This window comes from Anolis carolinensis, unplaced genomic scaffold (assembly GCF_035594765.1).
Source record: "Anolis carolinensis isolate JA03-04 unplaced genomic scaffold, rAnoCar3.1.pri scaffold_12, whole genome shotgun sequence".
Classification (NCBI taxonomy): domain Eukaryota; kingdom Metazoa; phylum Chordata; class Lepidosauria; order Squamata; family Dactyloidae; genus Anolis; species Anolis carolinensis.
The window spans coordinates 18,691,446-18,709,646 of NW_026943823.1; the positions used below are offsets into that span (position 1 = coordinate 18,691,446).

The window sequence follows — 18,201 nt, forward strand, 5'->3', positions numbered from 1 at the left end:
GTCAAATAAAAATTACACAACCATTTTTAACCAATACCACCACCACTTTGCCACAGCAACGCGTGGCCGGGCACAGCTAGTCTATATATATAAAAGAGTGATGGCATCACGGCAATTCACAAAACAACAAAAGTACAGGCCCCCCAACCTCAAAATTTGACAACACAACCCATCATCCACGCCTCAAGGTTGATACAACAAAAAGAAAAGAAAAATAAAGTCCTAATTAGAGGGAGAGCAATAATTTTTTTTATCCAATTGCTGCCAGTTTAGAGGGCTAATCTCTGCCCACTTGGTTGCCTAGCAACCAAGGGACAGCCAGGGTTCAGTTAGGGGACAGGCAGATTTAGGCCTCACTTAGGCTTCTTCCACAGATTAGAGTCTCACTTATGCAACGTAAACAGGCCGGCAGGATAAGTGAATATGTTGGATAATAAGAAGGGATTCAGGAAAAGCCAATGAAACATCAAATTAGGTAATCGTTATACAAATTAAGCACCAAAACATCATATTATACAACAAATTTGACAGAAAAAGTAGTTCCATGCGCAGTAATGCTATGTAGTATTTACAGTAGAGTCTCACTTATCCAACACTCGCTTATCCAACGTTCTGGATTATCCAACGCATTTTTGTAGTCAATGCTTTCAATATATCGTGATATTTTGGTGCTAAATTCATAAATACAGTAATTACTATATAGCACTACTGTGTACTGAACTACTTTTTCTGACAAATTTGTTGTCTAACATGATGTTTTGATGCTTAATTTGTAAAATCATAACTCAATTTGATGTTTAATAGGGTTATCCTTAATTCCTCATTATCCAACATATTCGCTTATCCAACGTTCTGCCGGCCCGTTTATGTTGGATAAGTGAGACTCTACTGTACTGTATTTACAAATTTACCACTAAAATATCACAATGAATTTAAAACACTGACTACAAAAACATTGATTATGAAAAGACAGACTGCGTTGGATAATCCAGAACATTGTATAAGCAAATGTTGGATAAGTGAGATTCTTCTTTAATATGAAATAATTACTGGGATAGAATAATGCAGAACAATATAATCTCTAAAACCAGGACAGTAAATAAACAGGGGAATTCCACACAGGAAACAATCAGGGCCAGCTAACACCTCCCAACAAAGTATTCCCATCATCAAAGTCTGGCAAATCCTGTTTTCTCAGGGCCACAGACAGTAGAAGCACATAAAATATCGCAAACAACATCACTCTGAAAACAAGGGAATTCCAGACAGGAAACAATCAGGGCCAGCTAATACCTTCCAACAAAGTATTCCCATCATCAAAGTCTGGAAAATCCTCTGTTTTCTCAGGGCCACAGACAGTAGAAGCACATAAATTATCGCAAACAACACCACTCTGAAAACAAGGGAATTCCAGACAGGAAACAATCAGGGCCAGCTAACACCTCCCAACAAAAAATTCACTCAGGGAGGAAACAGCCAGGCTTTAAAGCTGCAAGGCCATTACATCCTAATCATTTTTCCTAATTGCAGCATTCATACTTGCCTCCAAACCCAATCAGAAATATTGTATATTCACAACCTTTAGGAAATAATATCCCCTGATGGCGCAGCGTGTTAAAGCGCTGGGCTGCTGAACTTCTGGACCGAAAGGCCACAGGTTTGAATTGGGGGAGCGGAGAGAGCCCCCACTGTTAGCCCCAGGCTTCTGCCAACCCAGAAGTTCGAAAACATGCAAATGTGAGTGTATCAATAGGTACTGCTCCGGCGGGAAGGTAACGCCGCTCCATGTAGTCATCCCACATGACCTTGGAGGAGTCTACGGACAACGCCGGCTCTTCGGCTTAGAAATGGAGATGAGCACCAACCTCCAGAGTCAGACACGACTGGACTTAATGTCTGGGGAAAACCTTTACCCTTGACCTTAACTACCACCAATTCCTCAATACTTTATTTCCCATACCACCATACTTCGCCACAGCAACGCGTGGCCGGGCACAGCTAGTCTATATATATAAAAGGGTAATGAAATTTTGGCCTAGGACAAAACAACAAAACTACACATCCCAGAAATCCTAAACTTGGCAGCACAACCCATCATCCATGCCTCTACGTTCATACAACAAAAAGAAAAGAAAAATCAAGTCCTAATTAGAGGGAGAGGAATAATTGTTTTTATCCAATTGCTGCCAGTTAGAAGGCTAAGCTCCGCCCACTTGGTCTCCTAGCAACCCACTCAGCCCAACAGATGGCCACCCAGCCTCTCAATAATATTATTATTAATAATAATAATAATAATAATAATAATAATTAATAATACAATCCTAAGGTTAGCAGATACCTCTAAGGATAATCCAGTTCAACTTCCTTATATCGTGCAGGAGGACACAATCCAACTAATCCTCACAGATGGCCATCCAATATCTGCACAGTCCAATCCCCTTCTGCCTTTGTGCACCAAAAGCACAAACAAAGCACCCCTGACAGATGGCCACCAGCCTCAATGTTAATAATAATAATAATAATAATAATAATAATGATGGTTGTAAGAGAAGAAGAGACCCCTTGGGTAATTTAGCCCAACCCCCCCCCCCTTCTGCCCTTGTGCTATGGGGGCCGGATAAATGGCTTTGATGGGCCGCATCCGGCCCCCGGGCCTTAGTTTGGGGACCCCTGTTCTAGATTATCCAAGCCAGGGGTCCCCAAACTAAGGCCCGGGGGCCGGATGCGGCCCTCCAAGCTCATTTACCTGGCCCCCGCCCTCAGTTTTATAATATAATATTTTTATATCATTTTAAATAATATAATATATTGTATATACAGATAATATTGATAATAATATTATAATGTTATACAATATAATAGTAATAATAATAATACCATATAATAATATTAATTATATGTTATATATTACATATAATATTACAGTATAGTGGTATTGTTCAATATAGTAATATATAATGCTAATATTGTGCTATGCTAATAATATATTGTATGTACATACAGCTTCTGAGTCCCCTTCGGGGCGAGAAGGGCGGGATATAAATGTAGTAAATAAATGTAGTAAATGAACAAATAAATAATTTTAGACTTAGGCTCACCCAAAGTCTGAAATGACTTGAAGGCACACAACAACAATCCTAACTTGACTATCTCATTGGCCAGAAGCAGGCCCACACTTCCCATTGAAATCCTGATAGGTTTATGTTGGTTACAATTGTTTTCATTTTTAAATATTGTATTGTTCTTTCATTGTTGTTGCTGTTTTGCACTACATATAAGACATGTGCAGTGTGCATAGGAATTTGTTCATTTTTTTTCCAAATAATAATTCGGCCCCTCCACAGTCTGAAGGATTGTGGACCGGCCCTCTGCTTTAAAAGTTTGAGGACCCCTGATCCAAGCCATTTTTGTGTGTATGTCTGTGTGTGTGTGTCTTTGTTTTGTAAAGCCTGGCAAGCGGGAAGACACCTTGCCCTCACCCAAAATGGCGCCACCGGAGCTCTGGGTGGCTCACGCGTTCCCCAATGCGCTTGGCCAGAATGCCCTGAGACGTTGCCCTTACTTAAGATGGCGTCCCCGTCTCCGCCTCCTGCGAGGGCCCGGCGATTGTGACGACGCGGAAGCGACTTCCGCCGCCTTCTGCTTCCTTCCTTCTTCCTTCCCGGCGGCTAAGGAGCCTCGCAAAGGAGGAGGAAGTGCCGCCGCCATGAAGGGCCCGTGTTGCCGGCTGCTGCTGCCGTTGCTGGGGCTCTTCTTGGGCCTGGCCGGCGCCTTCTACCTGCCGGGCCTGGCCCCCGTCACCTTCTGTCAGCCTCAGCCTCAGGAGGCCCAAGCAGGGCAGGACGAAGCCGCCGGCTGTAAGGTAGCCTATATTTCTGTCGCTGCCTTTCTGTCATCTAGCACTATCTGTTTCAGGCATGGGCCAATTTGGGCCCTCTGTCCCTTCAGGTGTTTTGGACTGCAACTCCCACCATTCCTAACAGCCTCAGGCCCTTTCCTTTTCCCCCTCAGCCGCTTAAGCGGCTGAGGGGGAAAAGGAAGGGGCCTGAGGCTGTTAGGAATGGTGGGAGTTGCAGTCCAAAACACCTGAAGGGACTGAGGGCCCAAATTGGCCCTTGCCTAATCTATATCTGTCACTCTCACTGTTTCTCCTTTCCTATCATCTCTCACTATTTATTTATTTAATGTTATTACCTGTACCCTGCCAATTACATTTAATATTTGCCTTCCTGCTATAAATCCACACTGATCCTTCTTAATCTATCTATCTATATATAAAAGAGTGATGGCATCAGGGCAGCGGACAAAACAACAAAACTACAGACCCCCCAACCTCGAAATTTGACAACACAACCAATCATCCACGGCTCTAGGTTGATACAACAAAAAGAAAAGAAAAATAAAGTCCTAATTAGAGAGAGAGAAATAATTGTTTTTATCCAATTGCTGCCAGTTACAAGGCTAAGTTCCGCCCTAAGGTTAGCAGATACCCCTAAGGGTCATCCAGTTCAACTTCCTTATATCATGCAGGAGGACACAATCCAATCACTCCTGACAGATGGCCATCCAATATCTGCACAATAATAATACACATCGAATCATAGCATCAGACAGTTAGGAGACACCCCTAAAGGCCATCCAGCCCAACCCAATTCTGCCATGCAGGACACAAGCCAAGCACTCCCAACAGATGGCCACCCAGCCTCTCAATACTACTACACAGGGACATAGACCCCCTCTACCCTCACCACTTTCACAGTACACAAACAACCAAATGCATACTAAACATAAAGACAACCATACAAGAGACATTCAATACCACCACTACCTCAACAATTTCTCACCAACACCACCAGACAATGCCACAGCAACGCGTGGCCGGGCACAGCTAGTATATATATAAAAGGGTAATGAAATTTCGGCCTAGGACAAAACAACAAGACTACCCATCCCAGAAACGCTAAACTTGGCAGCTCAACCCCTCATCCATGGCTCTAAGTTCATACAACAAAAAGAAAAGAAGAATAAAGTCCTAATTAGTGGGAGAGGAATAATGGTTTTTATCCAATTGCTGCCAGTTAGAAGGCTAAGCTCCGCCCACTTGGTCTCCCAGCAACCCACTCAGCCCAGGGGACAGGCAAAATTAGGCCTCACTTATTTATTTATTTATTTACAGCATTTATATTCCGCCCTTCTCACCCCGAAGGGGACTCAGGGCGGATCACATTACACATATAGGCAAACATTCAATGCCTTTTAACATAGAACAAAGACAAACAAACATAGGCTCCGAGGGGCCTTGAACTCATGACCTCCTGGTCAGAGTGATTCATTGCAGTTAATTGCAGCTGGCTTGCTCTCCTGCCTGTGCCACAGCCCGGGCCTCTTCCACACTGCCTATAAAATACAGATTATCAGATTTTAACTGGATTATATGGCAGTGTAGACTCAAGGCCCTTCCAGACAGCTATATAACCCATTTATAATGGACTTAATGTAAGGTAAAACTTTTACCCTTTACGTTAACTACCACCAGTTCCTCAATACTTTATTTCCCATACCACCATACTTCACCACAGCAACGCGTAGCAGGGCACAGCTAGTCTATTTATATAAAAGGGTAATGAAATTTCGGCCTAGGACAAAACAACAAAACTACCCATCCCAGAAACACTAAAGTTGGCAGCACAACCCTTCATCCATGGCTCTACGTTCATACAACATAAAGAAAAGAAGAATAAAGTCCTAATTAGAGGGAGAGGAATAATTGTTGTTATCCAATTGCTGCCAGTTGGAAGGCTAAGCTCTGCCCACTTGGTCTCCTAGCAACCCACTCAGCCCAGGGGACAGGCAGAGTTAGGGCTCACTTAGGCCTCTTCCACACTGCCTACAAAATACAGATTATCAGATTTGAACTGGATTATATTGCAGTGTAGACTCAAGGCCCTTCTACACAGCTATATAACCCATTTATAATCTTATAATATCTGCTTTGAACTGGATTAGCTGGACTCCATACTGCCATATAATCCACTTCAGTGTGCAGTCGGACACAACTGGACTTAATGTCAGGAGAAAACCTTTACCCTTTACCTTAACTACAACCAATTCCTCAATACTTATTTCCCATACCACCATACTTCGCCACAGCTACGCGTGGCCGGACACAGCTAGTATATTTATATATAATTTGTTCACCCTTTTGGCCATTATGGCAGTTAAATTTTTCGCATCTTGATTTATTAATGAGATGGGTCTATACTACCCTGTATCTGTAGAATCTTTATGAGGTTTTAAAATTAATGTGATCAGTGATTGTTCCCATAATGGTGGGATCTTTTCTCCTTTTATTATTTTATTATATCAATCTTTTTTTGGGGGGCCCTTGTGGCACAGTGTGTTAAAGCGCTGAGCTGCTGAACTTGCAGACCGAAAGGTCCCAGGTTCAAATCCCGGGAGCGGAGTGAGCGCCCGCTCTTAGCTCCAGCTTCTGCCAACCTAGCAGTTCGAAAACATGCCAATGTGAGTAGATCAATAGGTACTGCTCTGGTGGGAAGGTAATGGCGTTCCATGCAGTCATGCCGGCGACGTGACCTTGGAGGTGTCTACGGACAACGCTGGCTCTTCAGCTTAGAAATGGAGATGAGCACCAACCCCCAGAGTCGGTCACGACTAGACTTAACGTCAGGGGAAACCTTTACCTATAGACCAAATTTGGGCATTTTTTTATCAATCCAGTTTGAGGTGTTCTTATATTAACGAGAAAAAAGCAATAGCTGTACAGGGCCATTAGAAGAAAATCTAACTGGCACATTATGAAAAATGAAACAAAACTGCAGCATAGCTTGTGAGGAAGGAAAGAAAGAAAGAGAAAAAGAAGGGAAAGAAAGAAAAAGGAGGGAAGGAAGGAAGGGAGGAAGGAAGAGAAATGAAAAAGGCATGAAAACAAGGGGGTGGAGTTGCCCCTCTGACACTCAGACAGTATATAACTATGGAGCCTTTATTTAGAATGCTCCAGAATTGCTCATAGCAGTTGGCAAATTAAAGTGACACTTCCAAAGGCTTTGACCCATTCATTCATTCTGCAGTCCTAAGCCTTCCATTGTCCGCCTGGGCCTGATTGAAGAATTTAAGATCTCCAGTAAAATATACAATAAACCTTGCCAGCAAAAAGCCAGCCTGTTGCCTTAAAACAATTATTTTTAAGCCTATCATTCTTCAGGGGTTAATATTTTTCACTGAATACACTCTTAAGTGACAGATCTCTTTTCACTCAGCAGTAAGATATCTCAAGAACAATACTAGCCTATGAACTTGAAGCCGGAAGTGCCAGTGGAAAATGAACACGTGAAAACCCAGAACAAAATACCCAGAATCCTCTTGTTCTCAACACCAGTGCAACTAGTTATTCCAGCTAAATGGCTTTTGTAAAAGTTTTATAAAGCACAGCCTGCATCGAAGGATCTTGTCACCGTGTACTACAGGACAGGGTTTATTTACTGAATGTGGAACTTGGTGCATGTCCAACAAGCACAAGCATTTTATGAATGGGAAACTCGCTTTTGAGTAAGCATTTTCATAGCAACCAGAGAGTCTATTTCCCACCCTACAGAATTGAAGAAGAGCTTTGAACAGTTTAAAGATGTTCACATTATGGTTGAAAGAGATGGTATCAAATCAAAACAAGCAAACAAAAAGATGTGTTGTCGAAGCCTTTCATGGCCAGAATCACGGGGTTGCTGTGAGTTTTCTGGGCTGTATGGCTATGTTCCAGAAGCATTCTCTCCTGATGTTTTGCCCACATCTATGGCAGGCATTCTCAGTGGTTGTGAGGTCTGTTGGAAACTAGGCAAGTGGGGTTTATATATCTGTGAAAAGTCTGGGGTGGGAGAAAGAACTCTTGTCTGTTGGAGAGAAGTGTGAATGTTGTAATTAATCACCTTGATTAGCATTTGATGGCCTTGCAGCTTCAAAGCCTGGCTGCTTCTGTCAGAGGGAAAGCAAAGGAGTCAGTAGCTCAGCCATTCATGTGGACTGTTTTGGATTTTGAAGTATTTCAAAATTCCAGATATTTACTTTGTGCTTAAAAATACCTATTTTATTTAGTTCAAAACATTTACAGAATTTTCCCATTCTTCTAGTCGCAAATTGAGTTGTTTGTGAACCGCCTGGACTCGGTTGAATCAGTTCTGCCATATGAATATGACGCGTAAGTATATCACTTTTTTCACTCTCCATGGTTTGTATTAAAGTAATAATAATAATTATTATTATAAAGTATATTTATGCCCTGCCACCATCTCCCAGAGGGACTCGGGGTGGCTCAGAAAGCACTCAAGGTGCAGCATGCAAAATACAAAAAGTACAAAAACAATAACATAATACAATAAGTAGCCAACATAAACATCGCAACTTCACAGTGGCCCCTGATTAAAAACAGTAAAATACAGCAATTGCTGAAGGTAAAAACAACAGTAATCAATATCAGTCTTGTAAAGTGCTTGATAAAGAATCTGAAGCTCCTCATATATATTTGTAAAGAATCTAAATATTGTCAAAGGCCATATTTTCTTAAGACAAGTATTTTCTTAAGCCAAGTATTGTCCAATTTGCAAAACCCAAAAATGCTTGATGACAGGAAGACATATAGATGTGCATCTTTATCTGGATCATGCATGTTTGTTTGTTTTGAAAACTGCAGTGAATGCCAGCAGGATTAGCTGTTGAGTTTGCTGTTGACTATCTGTCAATCTATCTCATTATTCCCTTTCTGTCATCTCTCTCTGTCTATATTTCTATATCTTTTTATCATCCATCTGTCACTATTAACAGTAAAGTAACTGGAAAACAACTCTTCGATACAAGACATTTTGTTTGTATTTAGCTAAATATTTAGGATTTAGCTGGCTACAAGTGTAGCTATTCTAATGTTAATGTAATTTTTTAGTGAGAAACATTGTTTTTATTTGTTTGTTCTTAGTTTTGACTTTTGTCAAGATGCAACAGAAAAAAGGCCTTCAGAAAACCTTGGACAAGTTTTGTTTGGTGAGAGAATAGCTTCGTCACCCTACAAGGTGAGGGCCGCTTTTTATAATGTTTGGGGGGCCGTTTTCTGTGGTTTATTGATTCTTGTCTTGTTTTCAAAATTGCATGCTGTTTCTGCCTGATAATGCTTTGCTGCAAACGCTGGATAGTGCTTTAGGTTCATTCAGGTTCAAGCACTCTTTTGAAAGAATGGTCCGTGCAAATTGGTCTGAGGCACATGTCCATTTGCCACTGTTTGTATTGGGATACTGTGCTGACAATGATTCAGCAGTGTATGCATTTCCTGTGCAATAAACGGTACATAAAACTAACTAGTGCATATTCCCCATGTTGTGGATCTTTCTTTCCTTACTCAGTTTCTCTCATACACCTTTTCCTCCTCTCTTTTCTTTCCTTCCTGTGTATACCTTCCCAATCTTTCTTTCTTTTCTCTCTCTTCCTCTTTTTCTTCTTCTATCCCTCCTCCCTCTCTTTCTCTTCCTACCCTTTTTTTCCCTTCTTTCTCTTTCTTGCTTTCCTCCACTCTCATCATACCATTTCCACTTTGCTTGTCGCATCCCAGGCCTGAAGCCACCTATGACCATTGCATCACAAAAGAGTCCAGAGAAAGGCAAACAGTTTATTTCAAAAGCACACAAAAGATATATAGTAAAAAACAGGGATAAGGAAATAAGGTGTAGGATCCAAAAAGTCAGCCATCAATTGTCTCTGGTAAATCCAAAAGCAGACAGTCCAAAGATAGTCCCAAAATACAAAGGCAGCTTACATCCATAAGCAAAACTTGAGCAAGAATACAAAACAAGAACATGAAGAACTTCCATAATGCTTGAATCCCAAAACCAAGACTTGAAAAGGGAACTGGAGAACCCAGGCCTAGCTGTACTTGAAAGCCACGTTGCCTGAACTGAAATCAAGAGTGTCCGTTAGCTCCTAATAACAGACATGAAAGCATTACGTATGCACTGAAATTTCTGCTTCCCACGAAGCCATGTTGATCTACGAAGCTGGCTGCAAATGTTACTCCTTGCTGAGGTCAGTATCACCAGGTGCTTTTCCATGAGAGTTTCACATCAATTCGTCTTTGCTAGACTCTTTATCTAGAAATAATTATTCCAACTCCTGTGGTGGCCTTGAGATCCAGAAGCAATTACATTCTCAGGCCCTGCATCTGTGCCTGTATCTCTATCTGACACGGTTTCACTTTCTTGGCCTGCATCAGAAGGAATCCCAGGAAAGCCCACAATCCAGTCTGACTCTTAAATCATCATGGAACCCATCACTCCCTGGTTGTTGTGACTGCTGCTGAGCTACAACATTGCATTTCCTCCTTTTTCCTACTTCTATCTTATCTCTTCCTTCCCTTCTTTTCTTTTTTCCTTCTTCCCTCCCTCCTTTCCCTTCATACATATGTCACTTAGCAACAGACAATCCACTTCACTCCCTTTCTTCCCCAGCACATCTCAGAGGGCCACTTCACCTCTTTTATTTTCACCATTGTTCAAGTGAGGAATACAAATGTCTGAGGAAGCAGATAAAATAGCATTTAAGAATCTCTTCTCATCTGAGGCCCTTTCCACACAGCTGTATAAAATCTACATTGAACTGGATTATCTGGCAGTGTGGACTCAGATAATCCAGTTTAGAGAAGATATTGTGGATTATCTTATCTGCCTTGATATTTTAGGTTATTTAATTGTGTGGAAGGGCCTTGAGTTTTCAGAGGGCATTTTCCTGGTCACAGCTAGGATAATTCCTGCTTAACAGCTGGATGGTTCTTTTACAGAGCAGAAAAAAAACAAGATCTTGTCCTGTTTACTTGTCCCTTGTTTCATCCTTTTAGAGCATTTCTCATTGTTTGGTTTGCGAATTTTATAAGGGCTAGAAACCACATCCCACCCACGTTTTTGTTTGAAAATGAAAATATGAATTCTGTGAATACTAATAGGATTTATTTGTATGTTTCAGAAACCCTCTACGATGGCATTTTGCTTGCTCTTCTGTGTACTATGTGTGCAAGAAAGTATGAGCAGTAAGATGTTTCTTTCTAGCAGGACTGAACAGAAAATAACACTGAGCATTTAGCTGTTAAATGGTAGCTTTTAGCTTCCTGTAGATTCCTTTTAATGCTGGGGATAAAGATGCTAAAACTGCAGTCTTTATTAGAAAATGTGTCTTTTGACATCAGGGAATAAAAAAGTCAATCCTGTTTTTGTATTTGTCCTAGTTTACATTTAACGAAGAAGAGAAATGCAAGGCAGTTTGTATAAAATCTTACGATCCAACGAAAGCGGAAGATAAAAATAAGCTGAGTTTTTTGAAAAAGGGAATGCAACTGAATTATCAGCATCACTGGTAAGTGGGCATGTTCTCTAATGTTCCTGTTTTTTTTTGAGGAATGATTCAGTTCAAATTAATCTTTATTTCCTGTCCATGACTCAGTAATTAAAATGAACAAGCAAGGCTAGGAATTAAAGGATCAACATTAACAGTCCCATCAGGATTCCGGGATAATAAATGAGGGAAAAAAGCAAAAAGTGTTATCATAAGAATGTGAAGTTATTGTGTAACTCTAAAAATGTATCTTAAAAGCTGTAGAGCAGCTCTGAAGCTAGAATGACTGGCTCAATGTTTTTCTTATTCAGGATTATCGATAACATGCCGGTGACTTGGTGTTATGATGTGGAAGATGGGCAAAAATATTGCAATCCAGGATTTCCAATTGGATGCTTTGTGGCTTCGGATGGCCGAGCAAAAGATGCCTGCATTATTAGCGTAAGTGCTCAAAGCAAACTCCTCCAGTAGTTTCAGGCATTAGATACAAACCTTCACTGTCATGTTGAATCTTTATATTGTTGCAATAGAATATCAAACCATGGTTTTAGCACATAAAGTTTTGGGTTTGTTTGTTTGTTTTGCTTCTGGAGATGGGGCATATGTTGGGAAAGAGATTGCTTTCATGCCTTTTGCGCACTGGTAAATTACATTGGCTCTGAAGATACAACTATTAAGAGTGAGGCCCAGGACTAAGAAAGCAATCAGTGGTGGCCACAGGAGAACACAGTGCAGGAAATGTGCTCTAAAAGTTTAATTTGCAAAGGTTGCAGAGCTCATTTTTATTTCTAGCGGCTTCGGCTTCACCCACAAAATAGTAGTTGTTATTATGATTTGTATCTTGTTTTTTTTTTCTCTTAAAAAGAGAAAAGGAGTGGCAGATATCCATGTCAGTAATGCAATACAGTCAGGCTCTTTTCAGCATTGGTTTTTCAAAAGGAGTTGCATTCCAAAGCAGCTTTCTGGACTTAATTTTTTTCCAGTATCTTTGAAGTGGGATTCAGTGCTCGTCCCAGTTCATTTGGCTTGATTACCTTGTCTTGGGAAATCACATTCTCTCAAATGGATGACGAATGTGTTCTAAGGCCGCCCTTCTTTAATAAGAAAGGGCCCCAAATGGAAGGCTACTGTTCCAGATGACACTGGTGCATTTTCATAAGATGGATGAAAGAAAAGACAAGGCCCTGAATAACATGTTAGGCAGAAAAGGTGTCAGTGGGAAATGGAATTGAATCAGTTTCTATCAAATGCAAGAAGGAAATATGGTTTGGAAAAGTTTGGGACTACATAATCAAGATGATGAAGATTCTGGGAGCGGTAGTAACCAAAAGCTCTGAAAAACAGATGGCAGTTCTTATGCTGTTTGCACTCTCTTTTGTGTGATTATGATTGCCAAAGTTACTTCTGTCCCTCCATTAAGATGGCCTTTAAACGTTAATAAAATGAAATCCAACAAGGAGCACAGAGACAGAAAAAAATGAAATGCAAAGCTACAGGATGGGTGATGCCTGACTCGACAACGGAACATGTGAAAGAGATCTTGGAGTCTTTGTGGACAACTAGTTAAACATGAGCCAACAATGTGATGCAGCAGCAAAAAAAGCCAATGGGATTTTGGACTGTATCAAGTCGAGTCTAGTGTCTAGATCAAGGAGAACCATGATGCCCCTTCCTTCTGCTTTGGTCAGACCTTTTCATGGTCCGCTAAGACAATGCAGCCTGTATTAAAAGGGACAATCATAATTATTAGTGTTGCTTCTTCTGTGTTTTTGGGTAGCCACACGGGATCTTAGAATGACAGCCTTCTGGAATTCTAAGGCCCATTGTATTTGGACCCTTTCTGTCTTGGGAGTACCATTCTCCTTGAAATTTGGTTTGGTTGAGCGAGTGGGTGGGTTATACTGTTTTGGAATCAATTGCTTAAGGCTTCAGAATCTATTCTTTGTATGTTTATTTGCTCGTTTTAAGTACATGGTCGTTACCATTAGTGATTGGCTAGTGCTTGTTGCTGCAAAATGAAAAAAAAGCCTTTGGGACTGTTCAATTGTAGTTTTAATATGTAATGTAAGCCGCCCCGAGTCCCCTCGGGGAGATGGGGTGGGGTATAAAAATAAAATTATTATTATTATTATTATTATTATTATTATTATTATTATTATCTTTCAGTCAGAGTTCAACAAGAAGAATACCTTCTACCTCTTCAACCACGTTGATATTACAATCACGTATCACAGTGGAAAAGATGAGAACTGGCCTGGGGCCCGCCTGGTTACGGCTCGTCTGGAGCCCAAAAGGTAATTTAGGGCTTCTGCCACTTTAAGACTGCATTCATTGTTCATGCTGAACTCAGTTTGGGCTTCCAGCTTTACTTCTGCAGGTCTGCTAGTGTGGTCTAGCTGATAGAGCTGTATGACAAGAGTCCAAAATCCACTCCTTGCGAAAGGAAGGTATTGGGTAGCAGCAGCAGGAATGACAAAGCTTGCAAAAGTTACATTTTTGGGGCCTGCCACTCACAGATTTCCCCCAGCCAGGAAGGCCATTGCATGAAATTACCTTCAGTCTATGTGTATAAGTGGATTTCGTGTTTAGACTTGGGACCCATCTCCAAGATTATGTACATATAATGCAAATATAGATGTTCCCAAATCCCAATTTAGATAAGGGGACTGCAGTCTATACTGGCTTAAACCTTTATGCATGCCTTAACATTCCTATATTGCTCTCTGCCCATTTATTTCTTTAAGTTCCCCATAATATTGAATTCCATGAGACATTCAGAATACACTGTTTATTACTTGCAATTGCAGAATAATGGGTCTGAGTCTGCGTAATGGGTATGCTGTCCAAATATGCTCAATTACAGGGCTTATCAGCGTATCGCTGGAAAAGAGGACCACAAGGGGCATAATAACATCTAGCCTTGCATCCCATTTTTTTGATGTCTGTCTTCAATATTTGACAGTTAGGATTTCTGGGAGTTGAAGCCAAAACATCTGGGGACCCACAGGTTGAGAACCACTGCTAGTCTTTTGTGGCCGGTGTGGTTCTTTCTCTCTCCGCTAGATGGCCCCAAAGGACCTTATAAAAGTAGCTTCTCCTTTGCTCTGAAAGAGCTGATGATACACCAATTTTCATTTGATTTGGGACTCTAAGCATGATCAGCCCTGGTTAGGACTTGAATGGGAGAGGAAAGAACTGGCAAAGCAACTTCTGAGAATTCCTTACCTTAGAAAATGTTTTGAAATGCATAAGTTAACAGGCAACGTGATGGTATCCATAGACACTCTTTGCTGTCAGTTGGGATGAAAAAGAAAGAAAATATATAGGAGTTTTAAAAAAAGTGTTAGCCTGCCCTTTCTCTTCTAACTGAGCTTAGCTTGGCCCATATTTTGAATCTCCGGATGGCATTGAACTGACCCTGAAGACTATTTTGAAGGCTTCTTAGTTTAAAGAGAAGGTTTTTCTTCAGACACACCATGATAGATAAAGGTAAAGGTTTCCCCTAATGTTAAGTCCAGTCATACCCGACTCTGGGGGTTGGTGCTCATCTCCATTTCTAAGCCAAAGAACTGGCATTGTCTGTAGACACCCCCAAGGTCATGTGGCCAGCATGACTGCATGGAGTGCCGTTATTTTCCCGTGGAGCGGTACCTACTGATCTACTCACATTTGCATGTTTTCGAACTGCTAGGTTGGCAGAAGCTGGGGCTAACAGCGGGCGGTCATTCCGCTCCCCGGATTCGAACCTGCGACCAAAACGGTGTTCAAAGGAATATATTTAAAGGCACAAGTGTATGGTGCATTTCAGGCATTTTCAGAGGTTTACCTTGGCATTTGTCTTATTCCAGTGAATAATCTAGACTGCGGTCTTTCCCACCCCGTTGGCCAGCCAACTCAGCCAATCCTAACATATTTCTCACAGTACATCCTTAAGTATAGTGAAAAGAAATAATGATGGGGGGAAGATTTTGGCATCAGTAAGTGTGGCTCTCTTTGCAGTTACAAACATACAGATATGAACAAGTTGACGTGTGAGGAGTCCCCAATGGAAATTCCTGCAGACTTCACCAGCAAGCTGGACCTGATCTATTCGTACTCTGTGAAATTTGAAGTAAGTCTGGTGAGGTTTGCAAATGTAATATCCTGAACTGCTGTTTAAAACAATTAAAATCATGTAGGTAAGTCAGTTTCCCAAGACAGACCGAGTTGTTTTTTACAAGTAGTGAAAGATGCCAAATATGAAATGTTTCCGTTGAGAAGAAATGGCTTTGTGACTTCAAGGCTTTTAAATGACCATGTTTACAAGCATTTACTGAAAATATGCAAACACTGATGCAACTTTTAAGATTTCTTCTCGAGGAAGGGTATTTCTTGGTCACAACCTGGTGAATGGATGCCATTGTTGAACCTATATCTAGGTCTAATTTTGGCTTTCTGCTTTAGCCTCTTCCTGCAAACTCAGGAGGTGGCACTCATTTTCTGGAATTCTCCTGCTTTCTGAGTATTGTTCTTTATTTACTGTCCTGATTTTAGAGGTTTTTAATACTGGTGGCCAGATTTTATTCATTTTCATGGTTTCCTCCTTTCTGCTGAAATTGTCTACATGCTTGTGGATTTCAGTGGCTTCTATGTGTAGTCTGTGTTTCCAGACATGAAACAATCAGGGCCAGCTAACACCTCCCAACACAGGATTCCCTCAGGCAGGAAGCAGCCCGGCTTTGAAGTTGCAAGGCCATTCAGTGCTAATCAAGGTGATCATTTGAAACATTCACACTTGCCTCAAACAGACAAGAGTTCTTTCTTCCAACCTGGACATTCCACAGACATATAAACCCCACTTGCTTAGTTTCCAACAGACCTCACAACCTCTTGAGGAAGCTTGCCATTGATGTCAGGACATAATGCTTCTGATACATGGCCATAGAGCTCGGAAAATTCATAGCAATCAGGCCATGAAAGCCTTCGACAGCACAAACAAGCCATCGTTTGTAATAAAATCGGTGCCAACTGATGTTTTGGGTCTTCCTTGGACCTCATGAAAGTGTGGGGTGGCACAGCATTGTGTTTGGCCTTGGCAAACTGATATGTATGAGTGCATGGCTCCTGCAGACCCTTGCAGCCATGAGAACTGGGTTTGTGCATCAACTTGCGCTTTAGTTTCAGCTCCTGCTTCTTTTTGCTACAGGAGAACAACAATATCAAATGGGCCTCGAGGTGGGACTACATCTTGGAATCCATGCCTCACACAAACATCCAGTGGTTCAGGTAAGAGATGCCGACTTCTGTAAGAAATAGCTTGCAGCAAAACCTGGAAGGTCTCGGTCTCAGAGAATGTATTTCAGTGATTGTTGCTTCCTTTGTGGGCCAAAAAGAAGATGGTTTTTTGGTTAGTGAACTTTTTTGGTTTGTTCTGTATTTATTAGTCCTCTTGGGAGCAACCTAAGAACATTGTGTTCATTGTGCTCAAAGAACACATCTTCTGAAGAAAAGCACAATCTCTGCATCATACTTTTATCATTTTGTTTTGGAGGATTTCTAAGAAGTTACAGTCGATCAGCTTTTTCTTTTTTCCCCCTATAGTTTCATGTAATAAGCTCTGTAGTTTTATCTCTGCCTGGAGTGAATATTTATTGTTCAGCAAAAGTACAGTGTATGTTGATTGATTTTCCTTTATATTAGTTAAAAAAGCCAAGGGGAATCTCATTCCTGTTTTGACATCTGTACAGTAAACAAGACATAGGGTTGTTGCGAGTTTTCTGGGCTGTATGGCCATGTTCCAAAAGCATTCTCCCCTGATGTTTGGCCCACATCTATGGCAGATATACTTATATATTGTGAAGTATATTGGAAACTAGGCAATTGAGATTCATATATCTGTGGTGGGAGAAAGTACTGTTGGAAGCAACTGTGAATGTTGCCATTGGCCAACTTGATTAACATTGAATAGCCTTGCAACTTCAAAGCCTGGCTGCTTCCTGCCTGGGGGAATCTTTTGTTGGGAGATGTTAATATCTACCATGTCGGACAACACAGAGAGGCCATTGAATTCCACAAGCATGTGGACAATTTCAACAGAAAGGAGGAAACCATGAAAATGAACAAAATTTGGCTACCAGCATTAAAAAAAAACCCTCTAAAATCAGCACAGTAAATAAAGAACAACACTCAGAAAACAGGGGAATTCCAGACAAGAAACAATCAGGGCCAGGGCCAGATTCCCCCAGGCAGGAAGCAGCTAGACTTTGAAGCTGCAAGGCTATTCAGTGCTAATCAAGCTGGCCAATGGCAACATTCACACTTGCCTCCAACAGACAAGAGTTCTTTCTCCCACCCTGGACCTTCCACAGATATATAAACCCCACTTGCATAGTTTTCCAACAGCCCTCATAACCTCTGAGGATGCCTGCCATAGATGTGGGCCAAACATCAGGAGAGAATGCTTTTGGAACATGGCCATACAGCCCGGAAAACGAACAGCAACCCAAACAAGACATCGTTTTAGTGTTTTTTCTTCTCCAATCTTCCATTTGGTTATCAAACTGCAAAAATCTGAAACATGATGCTTTGCTATGGAAACGTAAATGAACAGGGTTTTAAACGGTGGCATGACATACACTTAGAAAACTATAGTTCTAGATTACTTAGTCTGAACAGATATGTTACATATGAAACAAATGAGACCATTTTGCTATAAGATCCAATCTTCTTTGCAACGCTCCTTCTTTTGCCAGTGTCCTTGTCCTTGACTTTTTCTTTCCCCTTGGTGTAAATGTAAGAACTGTGCCTGTTATTGGGGTCTGGGTCACGCAGTTGGTGTAAAATCCA

At 41.2% G+C, this 18,201-nt stretch overlaps 1 protein-coding gene across 3 annotated transcripts in view; it reads left to right on the top strand.

Moving 5' to 3' along the window:
- The first annotated feature begins 3,469 nt into the window (after positions 1 to 3,469).
- The window catches only part of LOC100557129 (transmembrane 9 superfamily member 2), a 43,940-nt gene continuing 29,208 nt past the window's right edge, over positions 3,470 to 18,201 (top strand). For all 3 annotated transcript variants that reach the window (XM_062963697.1, XM_062963696.1, XM_062963695.1), the window contains exons 1-8: positions 3,470 to 3,862; positions 8,142 to 8,209; positions 8,981 to 9,074; positions 11,270 to 11,397; positions 11,688 to 11,817; positions 13,543 to 13,670; positions 15,376 to 15,487; positions 16,562 to 16,641. In XM_062963697.1, coding sequence (XP_062819767.1) covers positions 3,485 to 3,862; positions 8,142 to 8,209; positions 8,981 to 9,074; positions 11,270 to 11,397; positions 11,688 to 11,817; positions 13,543 to 13,670; positions 15,376 to 15,487; positions 16,562 to 16,641 — 1,118 coding nt within the window. In that variant the 5' untranslated portion in view covers positions 3,470 to 3,484. The remainder of the gene's footprint in view (positions 3,863 to 8,141; positions 8,210 to 8,980; positions 9,075 to 11,269; positions 11,398 to 11,687; positions 11,818 to 13,542; positions 13,671 to 15,375; positions 15,488 to 16,561; positions 16,642 to 18,201) is intronic.